Below are 13,503 nucleotides of genomic sequence, written 5' to 3' on the forward strand. Positions count from 1 at the left end.
ACACTAGGCGGCCATCTGGTATGGAAGATGCCAATCAGATTATTCCCATTTTATTTACTTACTCGGATCACTGGCCTTAATGCGATCAGATGAAATCATTTGTATCTGATTCTATCACTAGTGCCACAACGTGCCAAGACGCTGACTGTGGGCGCGTCGCCATCTGTCGGAAATGACCGCGTTCGAGTCGGTACGGTTCACTTTATCCATCGCCAAATTCCAAGTCGTCGAAGTTAATCCCAACCGTCTTGTGTGGTTGTGTTTGTAGCTTGTTCGAATATAGAAGGGGTCCTGCACTAGAGGTTCAGGGGGCACGGTAACCCTGAGCTCGCCGTCTGCGAGGCGCCACAGTTGTCAGCAATTGTGTAATGGCGAGATTAGCATATCATTGACATGACCGACGTCATCGACGTACCTTATGCCCGGACCCCGTATTCCCATTGCACGGCGAAGCATTAAAATGCTCTCTTTTAAAATGAACTCAGCATCGAACCAGATCCATCTTTAAGGACGCGCACCCTCTGCCCACTTGAAAACAACTTGAAGATAATCACGATAACAAGACTAAATATAGCATGAAATGGATTAAGTAAGCACGATACAACCATTTTGGATGATTCTAGCGTTGAATCACACAATCACCGCTCAGTGATTCATTGAAAGACAAGGCTATAAAGGAAAGTGACACTTCTCCCGTAGACACCGTGGAGCGCTCAAATCAAAAGAACGAGTTCCAAGTATCTACCGTCATCTCTGATTTGGCTATCCCTGAAACAACAAATCAATCAGGCACGTTGTTGAGCGGGTCTTTGGATTTACCATTTTATCTTGCGCACTGTATCGAGTTCCGGGTGAAAGACCTGCCAAAATGTCAACTGGGTGAGACCGACGTGTGCGCGACAGACGCGGGAGTCGTGATGACAAGTAACAGTGACACGCGGCCCCCAATTGCAAGATGGCACGTAAATCGATCATCAAGCCATTGCAATATACCATTGAAACATATATCGAACGTCACTGTAACCTAGAGTTTAGGTCGTCTAATTCCACCAAGAGTCTGGTTTTGGATAATAGATAGCAATGCATATAATGTTTCAACACGCTACAAGGCAGATATCAGCTATGATAACGGGCGACCGCAAACACCGCTTACTGGCATGTCTATCCCCATTTCCTTGGCCATTCTGACAACCTCCCCAAGAATCACCTCCACCTCGATAGGCGACCCATTCTGAGCATCAAGGAGCATGCTCGGGACAATTGAATTGGCAGGGTCTCTGTGTAACTCTGCAGTACGTGATATAGTATCGTCAACGAGCGAAGAAGGTAGACCATCTTCGTTGTCTGGGTACCCCAATGCACGCCCTAAGAAAAAGGTAAGTCATACGGAGAAGTCATACATACAGTTCAAAATCACCTAGCGTAATCATCTCTTGCAAAACGGCACGCAGGACAGGGACGATATCAGGCGCTGTCTGAGGTGCAACATAAGGACTGTATGATTGGCCCTCTTTAGGTGGAGGTCGAAAGAACGCTGTAGGAGAACACCCGGTGAGGGTTGAGAAGGAGGAGAATACAATATTCCAAAATGTCTTGATAAATTTCTTGCGCTGGATCTCTGTTGCAATGGTCACCTCTGAACCTCCTGTTTTAAGCGCGATTCCAAGGTCTGTCAAGATAGCATCTTCTTCAGGACTATTAGTAGTCGTTAGGTGGTCTCCATGTCTGTACATTCCAATGGTAATACGATCCTGCGCCCACATGTCAGAAAACCCAGAAAGGTTTACTCGACGTATGAAAACCGTCTTTGCTCACAAATCCGTTGTGATGGACCACATTCTTCTCCACAGCATTTGTTGAAATATACACGACAGTGCTGATGATCCTGGGTTCGCCTAGATCGAGGGCCTTGACGCTGTGATACAAGTCTCGCTCCACTCCGAGTCCATTTTGGAGTAATACATAAGTAGGCTGGGGGTGCCTTTCGCTATACGGACGAGAGAGCAATGGTTCTAGGATCCGAGGCGTCTTTATCACCTCTGGAATTGCCTTGGTCGTCAGGAATACGTAGGAATACGGCCTATCAGCAGCTTCCGCCACCGATGATACCACTGTAATTCCAAGTTGCACGGTTATGGTCATTGCGGGCAATATCATGATATGGGTCTTGCTTACGACGGTGGGGTTTCCAGCTCTCGTGAGTGCCATACTTTTGGCTCTTGATATGTATACCCTTGGCTTGTAGAGGCGCATCAGCTTCGAGTTCGAATGGCTTGGGTAGAAGTTCACCATTGACGACGTCATAGTTACTTCGTGCGACAGCCGTCACTCGCACGAGCTTGCTGCTTTGAAGGATATAGGCATCTATGATATTAGTGTTAGTGCACGAACTCGTATTCAACTTGATAGTTGGGAGGAATGAAGACCAAGCTTCGAGTTGTTTCGTGACTTACAGATCGTTCCAACTGCACCCAGGCCAACAAGTAGGACATCTTTTGTGCCTGTAGTGAGCATTTGCAGTTGCAGGTTGATAGTACTAGTATCGTCTCACACGGACCTGCGCAGTGACGGCAACGCACGGACAGCCGGCAGCGCTATGATCCGACAAAGTCTCTTGAGAAATGAGGGGCAACCGCGACGCCCGATGTAGACAGTACATGCAATATACTACGAGAGTCTGTTTGATATTGTAGATATACTTGTATGTATTATCCACCACAAAGCGCGGCTCCAACGGACAATAAATAATGATAAAAAAATCGTAGATGAAAAGGGTATGATTGAGAACCATTACAATGTATTGTTGCTACGCCCCACGGTAGAATGACTGCATGCTCCCAGTCTTCCGAGCAGCAAATGGTGACATGGGAGCCATAGGGTAAGTACAGCTATCCTCGCTGACATCGATCTGGACTGGTGCAAAGGTCACCGTAGGACTTGTCGATTTCTCGAAATGTGTGCCTATGCTAGTCAGGCCAAGGCCGAGACGGGTGATGATAAGAAGAGGCGTCGTGGTCTAGGAAGATGTGAGACAAGAAAAATATAAGCACAAGGTGCTTACAGCAAGTTGAACATAAACATTGAATGCCATGAAACCAGATGGGCTGCCAGCTACATCCAAAGCGAACATTATCAGAGTGAAGCCGGCTGTAAGTGTACCGGACTCGATGATGGTAAACATGGCAGCCTTGTAGACATTGCGGCCGGTTAAATCAGATACCTCTCGTCCCTTAACCCAAAGACGATACGCAATTCCACATGTGATACCGGTATTGAGAAAAAGACCCAGTGACCAACTGGCTTTGCCAAAAGCTTGAACATTGTGTGAGAAGAGGTATTCGTCGGGCCGAGAAATCAAAAACACGGCTACGCTAGCACAGGCTAGGCCGAGACGATAAATAATTTTAGCCCTTGATATAAGAGCGCAGCAAAGTTAGTGAGCTTACCGATATGTGCAACTTCTAAAATCAACTACCAATAGAGACGCTCATAAGGGAGATGTGACAAGTAGAATCGAAAGATATCTTACCGAAGGAATGACAAACTTCCAGCTGTGGTTCCAAACAACGTAAAGCCTCCAGATCTGTTGTTATGTGTTACTTCAATGTCCACGCAAGCCGAATATTATTCACCAGTAGCAAATCTTGAGCGAGTACCTAAAAGAAGGGACAATGAGGAGCGATTGGGGGCAGAATAATGGTACGCACATTGAGGAGAAACAGTGACAGATTTGTCAACATAAATGATGTTGGCGAGACGACGTAAATATTGCTCCCATTAGGGACAGATGTTATGGACGGGGTTGTGAATCCTTGCAAAGACAGAAGAAGGGAGATGACGGTGTGTGCTGTCGAGACTGAGATGTGGAAGATACACGACGCAACGAGGACCCTGATCAAGAACTAAGCGTCAGTAAGTGATTGGCAGCTATTTCGAATCACGAACCTATGCGGCCTTCTGTTCTGATTCACCAAGGTATATATACATGCAAACAAAAGCACGCAGCTGGTCAATGAAGATGAGCACAAAAATTTCTCAAAATATTTGAACCCACTTGATTCCTATGAATGAAAGTTTAGAACCGTTTGTTTCTCAGAGGAGTACATACCGTAAACCACACTTTCAAGCCATACTGAGACTATAAACATACGATCCAAGTTCTGCAGCGGGGGATGCATTTTTGTTTGTCATAATCATGAAGGGGATGTCCAATGTACGGACCTCAGCATCTTATAACTTATTGGTGTGCCTTGGCCCTTGGCAGCCTTGTTATGTCTTGAAGCAGCCTGCCACCATCTCTGGGATATTGACATATTACCGGCAACTGACAGAACAATGAAAAAGTTGATGTGCATGGGCCATCTCAAATACTTTTCTGTTTGTCTTCACTTGTTGTGGTGTTTTGGAACGACCCTCGGGAGAGTCGTCTTTGTTGTTATGGACGCGACCGTGTGCTCACCGTGATCAGGGGGCTTTTGGACAGGTAGTGACAGTGAGGAACTCAGCGGGATTCAGAGAACATATTCTCCGTACTGCATGTTCTTCTCACATTGTCGTCACGCGTCACCGATGTCACCGTGGTTGTTTTGACTTACATAATGTACATAAGTTACCCGTCTACAACCGCTTGACAGGCTCCCTGAAGCTCCCTGTAATTAATTAAGGTGACCCTGTCCGTCCAGAACCCCAAAATCGGCCCTCAAAAATGCAACTTTTCGAGTGTCGACATGCTAATAACTCAGATAGAGGTCAGTGGTCACGTGGTGTGACACGCGCGTGACCTCCGCCAAAGTGTGACGTTTTCGCGTCGTGCAGCTCGTGCTCCTTCGTGCAAACACTGGGTGCACACAGACAACTATGGAGGTATGAGTAATCTGGAGTCGCTTCATCTTCCTCGCCATCTTCACCATCGGTTGAGCTGAGGTAGCAGGTGCATATTTCTAGTCTGGAATTTTCTGGAGCTCCCGTGGGGTGCGAGTCTGGGCACTTCCAAGGCTTATGTGGTACGCGTGCATCCCTGCGTCCCACAGCGGGACTCACAAAAAGTTGATAATTACGAGTGATGAGGTCATGCATCGGTCAGTAGCAGCAGCCACGTGGACCTCAATCATATCTGTTGGACTGGTCTGGTTTATGGTTCAGGGTATAGGGTATGGGGTTCGGGTATAGGGTCTGAGTTAGCAATGAAGTCATTGTACATGTACAGATCGGTGCAGAGTAGCTGAGACAGCCACTCCACACATCATCTTAAGGCAGCCTGAGATGATGCACAGACGGGATACATAGTGCGATGAATGTTTGATATTATGGCAGAGTATTCATGAACCACTAGGAGGAGAATCGGGGTGGAGCGTTGATGAGGAGAACAATGGAAGACTTTGGATATGCGAGAGGAAATAGGATCAATCCGTGTGCAGAGAAAAGTACTATTGGAGTGGAGAGAGGGTGATCGGATCTTTCGACAAAAACTCTCCTCCACCATTAACGTGGGAGTCGGGAGTATTTAATAAATGTTGATCAAAATGATAATGCAAGCTCTCACGTGATGTGAGGAAGCACAAAAACCCTCCTTTTTGGCGCTTGCTGTACACTTGCTGTACTCAGTACTGAACCTCCACCTTGCAACGTTGTACATATACATAGCAGTAAACGTACTTTTAGCATGGCTTACAGAGGCGACCGAGGACGAGGTGGTTTTGACAGAGGGAGAGGGGGACGAGGAAGCCCTGTTCCCAGCGACCGGGGTCGGAATTCACCCTCTGGTTTTCGTGGAGGTGGCGGCACGGGTGGTGACCGTGGTGGTCGAGGGTTCGACAGAGGCGGTGGTGGCAGGGGCGGTGACCGTGGTGGTCGAGGATTCGACAGAGGCGGTGACCGTGGTGGTCGTGGGTTCGACAGAGGCCGGGGAAGGGGCTTTGGTGGTCCTCCAAGAGAACAAGGCGGGTCAGTGCTACGTTTAGAGCAATTCCACGCTCGAAATTTATTTACTAAAATTCCTCTATGCAGAGTATTTCTCGAGAACCAACCAGCTACCGTCGACGCTCGAGTAGCTGATAACTCTGACAAGGCGCTCGTCGCTCGTTTGCATACCACTCAGCTTGGGAATGACCCTGATGGTATGCCCTTGCGCCCAGACTTTGGCACTGTTGGGGTGCCAATCAAACTTCGCACCAATTTCTTCCCTGTGCGCGTTCCCAAGGGACCGCTTTACGAATATGACGTCGCTATTACGCCTGTTGCTGGAACAGCTACTCGTCGGGTCAAGAGTCGCATATTTCAGCTCGCAGAGCAGACTACTGCGTGGCAACAGTCTGGGATGCGTGGTAGTGTTGCACACGACAGCAGTGCAAAGCTTATATCGGCTCGTGTTCTAGCACAGCCTCTTACAATCAAAGTACCGTATTATGACGATGACCAAGCGGGGCCTCCAGCACAGGGTGGCAAAGAATACACACTCACAATCAAATTTATCCAGGAAATTAACACACAGGATCTCATGAGGTGAGCAGGTCATGTGTTTCGAAAATCTCTCTTACGTATATCTTGCAGTTACTTGAAAGGGGATAACCAATATCGAAACTACAACACCCTTCCAGTTATTTCTGCATTGAATCTCATTCTCGCCGCCCATCCATTGCGCAGCGGCATTAAAGTCGGTCAAGACCGCTACTTCTTTCGCTCTGCTGCTATTCCGTCACCTCTCGGTGGCGGTTTAGAAGCATGGAAGGGCTTTTACTCTTCCGTCCGTCCAGCTCATCATCAGCTGATGGTGAACGTCAATGTCTGCACCACAGCGTTCTATACCCCTGGAAATCTTGCGGTGCAGATGATGACTTTCGACAACTCCAGTTTCGGCGCAGGAATGGAAGCGTTCTGTAGAGGCGTCAGGGTCAAAGCTACCCATCTTGGCTATCGAAAGACTGTCAAGTGTCTTACCCGCCAGACCGCACGCCAGTACACCTTCCCGTGCGACGAACTTGGAGGACGCGTCTCGGTAGAGCAGTACTTCTCGCGTAGTGAGTATCGTGCTCTCTCCTCAAAATGCTCACGTTATATTATTCATAGAATATAAGATCAAGCTGAAGTACCCTGACCTACCTCTTGTCGATGTCGGGGGGCAGAAGAAGAACTACCTGCCAGCCGAAGTTTGCGAAATCCTTCCTGACCAGCCTTTCCGCGGCAAGCTTACGGACGATCACACTGCAGCCATGATAACAGTCGCGTGCCAGCCACCCAATGTCAATGGCAACGCTATCGTGAACAGTGGTCTCAGAGAACTTGGGTTTGTAAACCCAGGTCCCACACTCGGCTCGTTTGGTGTATCCATCGGACCCGATATGGCAGTTGTCCTCGGCCGGATCCTCCCAAGACCTGGACTCAAGTATGCCAACAACGTGTCGCCCGCAGTTGATGAGAGGGCTTCGTGGAATTTGCGGAACATTCGTTTTGCTGTGGGCGCGCGCCTGGAGAAGTGGGCTGTCCTGCTCATTGGCGATCGTGGTAGAGACGAGTTTCAGGGACCCCAAGATCCTGCTCTCCGTACCGTCATCAGCGGGTTCATGGCCATGTGCAAGAATAGCGGGATCGCTGTATCAAATGAGCAACCCCCGGTTGTAGCTGCAAACCTCCCGCCGCAAGATAGAAGTGACCCGCTTAGGAAGGGCGCCATCACAACTATTCGTGAGAGTCTGATGCAGTTGCGTCCAAAGCCTTCCTTGGTGCTCGTGATGCTATCAAATGGCGACAAGAACATTTACGAGGGACTGAAACACTTATGCGACGTGTACCTCGATGTCGCCACTGTGTGCGTACACGTGGGCAAGATTAGGAAGGAGAAGGGACAGCCGCAGTATTTCGCAAACGTGGCCTTGAAGGTGAATATGAAATTGGGCGGCGTCAACCATAAACTCGATGAAAACACGGGTCACTGGCTCTCCGGCGAGCCCACGATGGTAGTCGGAATGGATGTGACCCACCCTGGTCCTGGAAGCGCAAGAGGAACACGTAAGTGCTACCTTCGCATTGTTCGAATAGGTACTCATTCCTTCGACAAAGCCTCTATTGCCGCAGTAGTTGCAAGTGTGGACAATCATTTCGCTCAATACCCTGCAAGTCTAGAAATCCAGGAGTCGCGAAAAGAGGTATGAACTTCAAGACAGTTCCTTTTTTTGTCAATAACAACCTACCTAGATGATTACCAACCTCAAGGAGATGATGGTAGCGAGACTTCAACTTTTCCGGCAACGCAGCAAGGTATTGCCTAAACGCGTACTGGTTTATCGTGATGGTGTTTCCGAGGTACTATTTCTCTGCTGCGCGGCTGGGTGCATGCATTTCGCTCATGATAGATTTCAGGGGCAATTCAATATCGTCCGGTTGGAAGAGCTTCCAGAGATAGTGAAAGCTTTCCATACCTTCGATCAGCCAAAGAAGCCTTATCGTCCCCAACTCACTATTGTGATTTGTGGCAAGAGGCATCATACCAGGTTCTATCCCACTGAACGGAAGGATGCTGCAAATGACGGTAATCCAAAGCCTGGAACAGTAGTCGATCGTGGGGTCACGGCAGTATATGACTTCGACTTCTTCCTTCAAGGTGAATTTGTTCCTTGAAATAAACTATGTTTATCTAGTTACTTATACATTCCCTACAGCCCATGGCGGTTTGCAGGGTACGACGAAGCCGACCCACTACTACGTCGTCCATGATGAAATTGGCTTCGGATCGGACAGTCTTCAGGGCCTTACGAACGCCCTGAGCTACATGTTCGCGCGTGCGACTAAGGCCGTAAGCCTTGTCTCCCCCGCATACTATGCTGATGTGGCATGCGAGCGTGGACGATGCTACTTGAGAAAGCTCCTCCAGGGCCAAATTGGGGATGGTACAACGGCCAGCGGTAGCGCCAGTACCAACGAACAAGATGTTATGCGGGAAGCACAGGCACTCTGGCGTAATGGTGTCTCCAAGAACTTGAAGGATACCATGTTTTACTTGTGATTTATGCGCATCTACTTTCCTTTTCACTACTGATCCGTCATGGTTCTCGATCGTTGATAACTATTACTTACGAGTTTTATCTTGACTGGTGCTGTCGAATTGCTTGATTTCTTGGATTATCTCCAGCTATGTTTGTTATATTTCTTTTTTGGATATAGAAACTGCATCTCGTCGAAGTTATATATCTCCTTGCACAGCCTGATGAGCGAAAGTTCGAGTACTTCCGAGCACCGCCGACGTTGGGTAGACGATGGACCCATCCGAACTTCGTAATTTAGGATGTGTTATGTTATCGTGCATTTGATCGAGCTACAGTCGCGTTTCAAAAGCCGTGGTTTTTCGGGGAGAGTACGTGCATGCAATTTTAGTACTTACTAACAAGGAAACTGTGACGAGAAGGCAATGCCGTGTGTGCGCAGTGCGCATGTTCGATTCCATGATAATCGACGAAGATATTACGAAAGTACAGGGCTTGGGTGATTCAGTGCACGTCCAACCGCCTCTCCGGTCGGATCATGCGTGATAAGGCGCCCTCTAGGTAGTAACCAGGTCTATATTCCGCTTGGTATCACTAGGAGATGGTCGTGACGATTGGGCCGCGGGCTTACCTGGCGGCAAACTGCACTTTGTTGTATGAACGCTCCAATAGCCAACGTCGTGTTTCAGGAACGAATGTGAGAAGCGTGAGCCAAAATGCCGACCTTGGCACCAAATCTTATTGTTTGGATTTATATCGTGAGGTCATCCTGAGTCCTGACCTATCATCCTCGACCTTAATTTTTCCCGTCGTGGACCCATGTCTGAGTTATACAGGAAGGTGACCGATTTTAGAATGGCTCCATAGGTGGAGCCGACACTGCCCAAGTGTGCCTATGGGCCACCTTGGTTGGTGGGTGGCAATTTTCAATGAGCCAACGCCACCTCCCTTGGCATATAAAAAGGGCCTTGAAACTTCAAGTAAAGTCAGCAAATCCGACGCAGATAACCCACTCACAATTTTCAACGCCCTTCGTCTTTATCTATTACGCATCCATGTATGCACTCGACACAACCGTATCAATGACCGATGTTCACCACCAGAGCATCGTAAGAACCATGATTTGTCGTCCTGTAGCGCGATGCTAACACATTATTGCAGGTTGCTCCTGTCGCAGCGCAGAGAACCATGAAGTGTTCTACTTGTGGTTCTCATGATCCCCCGGCAGTACACGTTTGCCCAGGTCCAACTGGTCCGTCTGGAAAATGAGCGGAAACAGCCTGTGTTGAGAGATGGTGGAAGACGGTGCTGAGGAATGGTATACTTGTACCCATATGTTAATCTGCATACGTTACCTTGGTACAAAGCACATCTCACAAACATCCAAACCATCCATTCGGGTTCTACATTTCCTGTATTTCATTTGTACACGTTGTGTTAGCAATGGGTTTCAAAATCACTGGGGTGAAACCGGAAACGAGTTCACCGTTGCCAATCAGATATCCTGTCCTTTACTCCCTGGTACTCCATGTTCAGCAATTCGGCAACTTTGTCGCTCCGTGGGGCAGTCACGAAAAATGTCAACAAATGAACCTGGAGAAAGTCCAGCAGTTCTCATTCGTGCATCGGCTTAAATGTGGCGCACAAGCCCTGGTATTCGTCCAGTATGTGACGTTTCTCGACCGGCTTCCATCGCCTTGGGGTCTCGTTTATGAACGCATTGGCATACGAAGAGCTTTTTCGCTGTGGAATCCTGGGATCCCGACGATATCATCTAGCTTGGCCTATACGGCTATCTGAGGAAAGTGGAGCATCGCAACTGTCACAGGCAACATGAAGTCAGCATAGCTTTATCGTGCCCTATAGTCTATGGACAAGGCTAATGTAGCCTCAAAAGGCTTGAAAGTTCTAGCACCAAACACCTGTCGTGGCGGTGGAGAGAGGAGAGCGTTGTTCGTTCGGCAATATTACATAATATGTTGGCCAATACCAAGTTCGGCCGCGGCTACCGATCAGTCAAGTGCCCATCCCATCAAATCCGGCCCCATGAGTGCTTTCATATCTACAACTAGACTACAAGCCACTCTATCTTTCTACTCTTGCCATGTCTGGTGTAGTTTGGCGACCAGAAGATGATTCAAAGATCAGACCACCACTTCAGGAGGGCCAGGTATACAGGCCAGACATACTGAGCGTGATCGAGACGACCATCGATGGACTGAGCGAGGAGCTGAGGGCTTTAAGTCTCGATATCCATGGTAATCACCTCTTATAGCGGCATTTCTGTCTTCTCTCAACGTTTTTTATATTCACACATTTTTGAAAGACCATCCAGAGCTGAAGTTCGAAGAAAAGTGTGTTTAATCTCATCGTACGCCATAGCCACGCGCAAATACTCACCATCGTCACAGATATGCCCATGACACATACACTGCGTTCATGGAAAAACATGGTTTCACAGTGACAAAGAACTATCTTCTTGAGACTGCCTGGGTGGCTACCTATACCCACGGACAAGGAGGGCGCGTTTTGGGAGTCAACTCTGAGATGGATGCACTCCCTGGGATCGGGCATGCTTGCGGACACAATCTTATTGGGATATCCGGAGTAGCGGTAGCTCTTGCAGCCAAGGCCGCCATGAAGAAGCTGAACATCGATGGAAAGGTAGTTCTGCTCGGTACACCTGGTGCGTCAGTGTCTGCAAATATTTGTGATAGTGAGCTTCGTGATAACACTCGAGGCAGCCGAGGAGGGCGGTTTTGGCAAGGTCATGCTGTATGAAAAGGGTGCTTATGATGAGATGGATGTGTGCCTGATGTCAGTTCCTCTCGCGGTAGTCCAGATCAGATGACCAGGATTACTGAACTTACTTTAAAGGTGCCATCCTGCACCTGGCCCCCGCCACTCCATTAGTTTGTCTGGCTGCTTGGCGCTCTCTCGCATTACGGTGGAGTATCATGGCCATACGTTAGCGTCTTTCATACTCTTCGTCAACTTGTAGTATTCAATTCTTCGTGTTTACAGTGCTCACGCAGGGTTAAGCCCCTGGGAGGGGCAAAATGCCCTGGATGCGGCCGTCCTTGCATATAATAATGTTTCTCTTCTTCGTCAACAGATCAAGCCTACTCACCGCGTGCATGGCATATTCGAAGGAAAGGATTGGGCTCCAAACAGTAATATTTCACATTCTATAAAAATGGTTGAAAATAATTTTTGAAAAATCAGTCATCCCGGACCACGCTAAAATGCAGTAAGTCGATCTTGGTAATCCCCCGCTTCGAGCGCTCTATAGACGAATATAGGTGGTTAGTCCGTGCTCCCACAACATCAGAGATGGAGGATACCAGGAAGCGTGTCATTTCCTGCTTCGAGTCAGTCGCTACCGACATATCTATTTAGTCAAGCGACGTCATCTCTATTCGTCACAGGGCAGCTGCACTGGCATCTGGATGCAAAGTTCAAGTTACGATCGGATCGGTAGGGAATGAAATCAGGCAAAACAAAGCACTTGGTATGAAATCGAGGCGTGCAGTGACTTAGTCAAAGTACTGAACATCATATCAGGCGATGAACTTGCCGATGTTGTTCTGAAGCGCTATGGCGCTATCGATTACGACTGGGGTATCAAGAGCGCTTCTACTGATTTCGTGAGTATTTCGCACTGCCAGAAGTACGATAGTTGATGCTTTGAATCAAAAAGGGGAACATTACATACTGTGCGTCTGACCTCCAAGATTGGGAGTATGCACATATCTAATGGAGTTCTTGTTCGTCAGTGATGCCTGGTCTTCACCCTGGTTTTTGTAAGTATCGCAGGTTTCGAATGTACTATACTAATCGTTTTTAAAGCTATCCCGACCATCCCAGATGGCGGCAACCATACCCCAGGATTCACGGAAGCCGCACGTTCGGAAGCATCTCATGACGCTTGTTTGGTGGTTTCGAAGGCACTCGCGGCTGTAGGTATGCGAGTATTGACTGACGAGGTGTTCCTGCAGAAAGTAAGTGTCACGCGTTCTCATGTAACTTTGTATTGATTGCAGTTTGCAGGTCAAGGACACATTTGAGGAAGATAAGAAACTAAGGATGTAATTACTACCCTTTCATGGGCGTCGAAGAATTTGTATATATCAAACACAGCTACATCGAGTGCGATATCTCTCAGTCTTTTGTTAACCTCTTATGTCAGGACTGACATCGAGATAATCATGAAAGCGAAACAAACTGTGGGAAGCGCCAGCTGTGGTACTCTTGAATGGTAGATTTGAACTGATGGTTGCAATAGTGGATGCATAAAGCAAAGAAAAGAAGAATCAGATACCTGTTGACTTCGTAAATTTGACGGGCCAGGATCACATTTTTAATCGACAGCATGCGATAAAGCTCTAGTACAGTACACAGTGGATGCAGAGAGCGAAAATGCAGATCACAAACGATACAGTTCGTACGTGAGTAAACAAGGTCAGCTAGTACATAAAAGTGACGCGAGGAACGTGTCAAACAAATGGATTATGCAGTAAAGAAAGAG

At 48.0% G+C, this 13,503-nt stretch overlaps 4 protein-coding genes across 4 annotated transcripts; 2 read left to right on the forward strand and 2 right to left on the reverse strand.

Annotated features, from left to right (window-relative positions):
* Positions 1 to 1,024: 1,024 nt before the first annotated feature.
* On the reverse strand, positions 1,025 to 2,514 carry EDB93DRAFT_1075275 (ketopantoate reductase PanE/ApbA-domain-containing protein; the record flags this gene model as incomplete). Its single annotated transcript, XM_041445155.1, has 7 exons — positions 1,025 to 1,102; positions 1,154 to 1,365; positions 1,418 to 1,751; positions 1,816 to 2,111; positions 2,176 to 2,238; positions 2,290 to 2,364; positions 2,454 to 2,514. The coding sequence occupies 7 exons, from the start codon at positions 2,512 to 2,514 to the stop codon at positions 1,025 to 1,027; spliced, it is 1,119 nt and encodes a 372-aa protein (XP_041313152.1).
* Positions 2,515 to 2,584: 70 nt separating this feature from the next.
* EDB93DRAFT_1115644 (uncharacterized protein) lies at positions 2,585 to 4,520 on the reverse strand. The gene is made up of 9 exons (XM_041448293.1): positions 4,109 to 4,520; positions 4,055 to 4,061; positions 3,946 to 4,005; positions 3,708 to 3,891; positions 3,633 to 3,656; positions 3,530 to 3,583; positions 3,447 to 3,471; positions 3,062 to 3,381; positions 2,585 to 3,016 (listed from the first exon to the last, which is right to left on the reverse strand). Exons 1-9 carry the CDS (start codon positions 4,176 to 4,178, stop codon positions 2,807 to 2,809), a joined length of 954 nt encoding a protein of 317 aa, XP_041313153.1. The 5' UTR covers positions 4,179 to 4,520; the 3' UTR covers positions 2,585 to 2,806.
* A 1,010-nt stretch (positions 4,521 to 5,530) lies between these two features.
* On the forward strand, positions 5,531 to 9,451 carry EDB93DRAFT_1275314 (Piwi domain-containing protein). Its single transcript, XM_041454394.1, has 8 exons — positions 5,531 to 5,943; positions 6,007 to 6,501; positions 6,550 to 7,016; positions 7,066 to 8,004; positions 8,056 to 8,141; positions 8,191 to 8,298; positions 8,356 to 8,596; positions 8,655 to 9,451. The coding sequence occupies exons 1-8, from the start codon at positions 5,663 to 5,665 to the stop codon at positions 8,996 to 8,998; spliced, it is 2,961 nt and encodes a 986-aa protein (XP_041313154.1). The 5' UTR covers positions 5,531 to 5,662; the 3' UTR covers positions 8,999 to 9,451.
* A 1,628-nt stretch (positions 9,452 to 11,079) lies between these two features.
* EDB93DRAFT_1275330 (uncharacterized protein) lies at positions 11,080 to 13,481 on the forward strand (the record flags this gene model as incomplete). The annotated part of the gene is made up of 14 exons (XM_041454395.1): positions 11,080 to 11,233; positions 11,302 to 11,329; positions 11,387 to 11,661; positions 11,720 to 11,792; positions 11,853 to 11,942; positions 12,000 to 12,148; positions 12,201 to 12,225; positions 12,278 to 12,346; positions 12,404 to 12,486; positions 12,540 to 12,622; positions 12,676 to 12,691; positions 12,752 to 12,778; positions 12,825 to 12,976; positions 13,026 to 13,481. 14 exons carry the CDS (start codon positions 11,080 to 11,082, stop codon positions 13,065 to 13,067), a joined length of 1,266 nt encoding a protein of 421 aa, XP_041313155.1. The 3' UTR covers positions 13,068 to 13,481.
* Between the last annotated feature and the right edge of the window lie 22 nt (positions 13,482 to 13,503).

The sequence above is a fragment of the Suillus bovinus genome (genome assembly GCF_016758785.1).
Source record: "Suillus bovinus strain UH-Sbo-P2 chromosome Unknown EDB93scaffold_2, whole genome shotgun sequence".
Lineage (NCBI taxonomy): Eukaryota > Fungi > Basidiomycota > Agaricomycetes > Boletales > Suillaceae > Suillus > Suillus bovinus.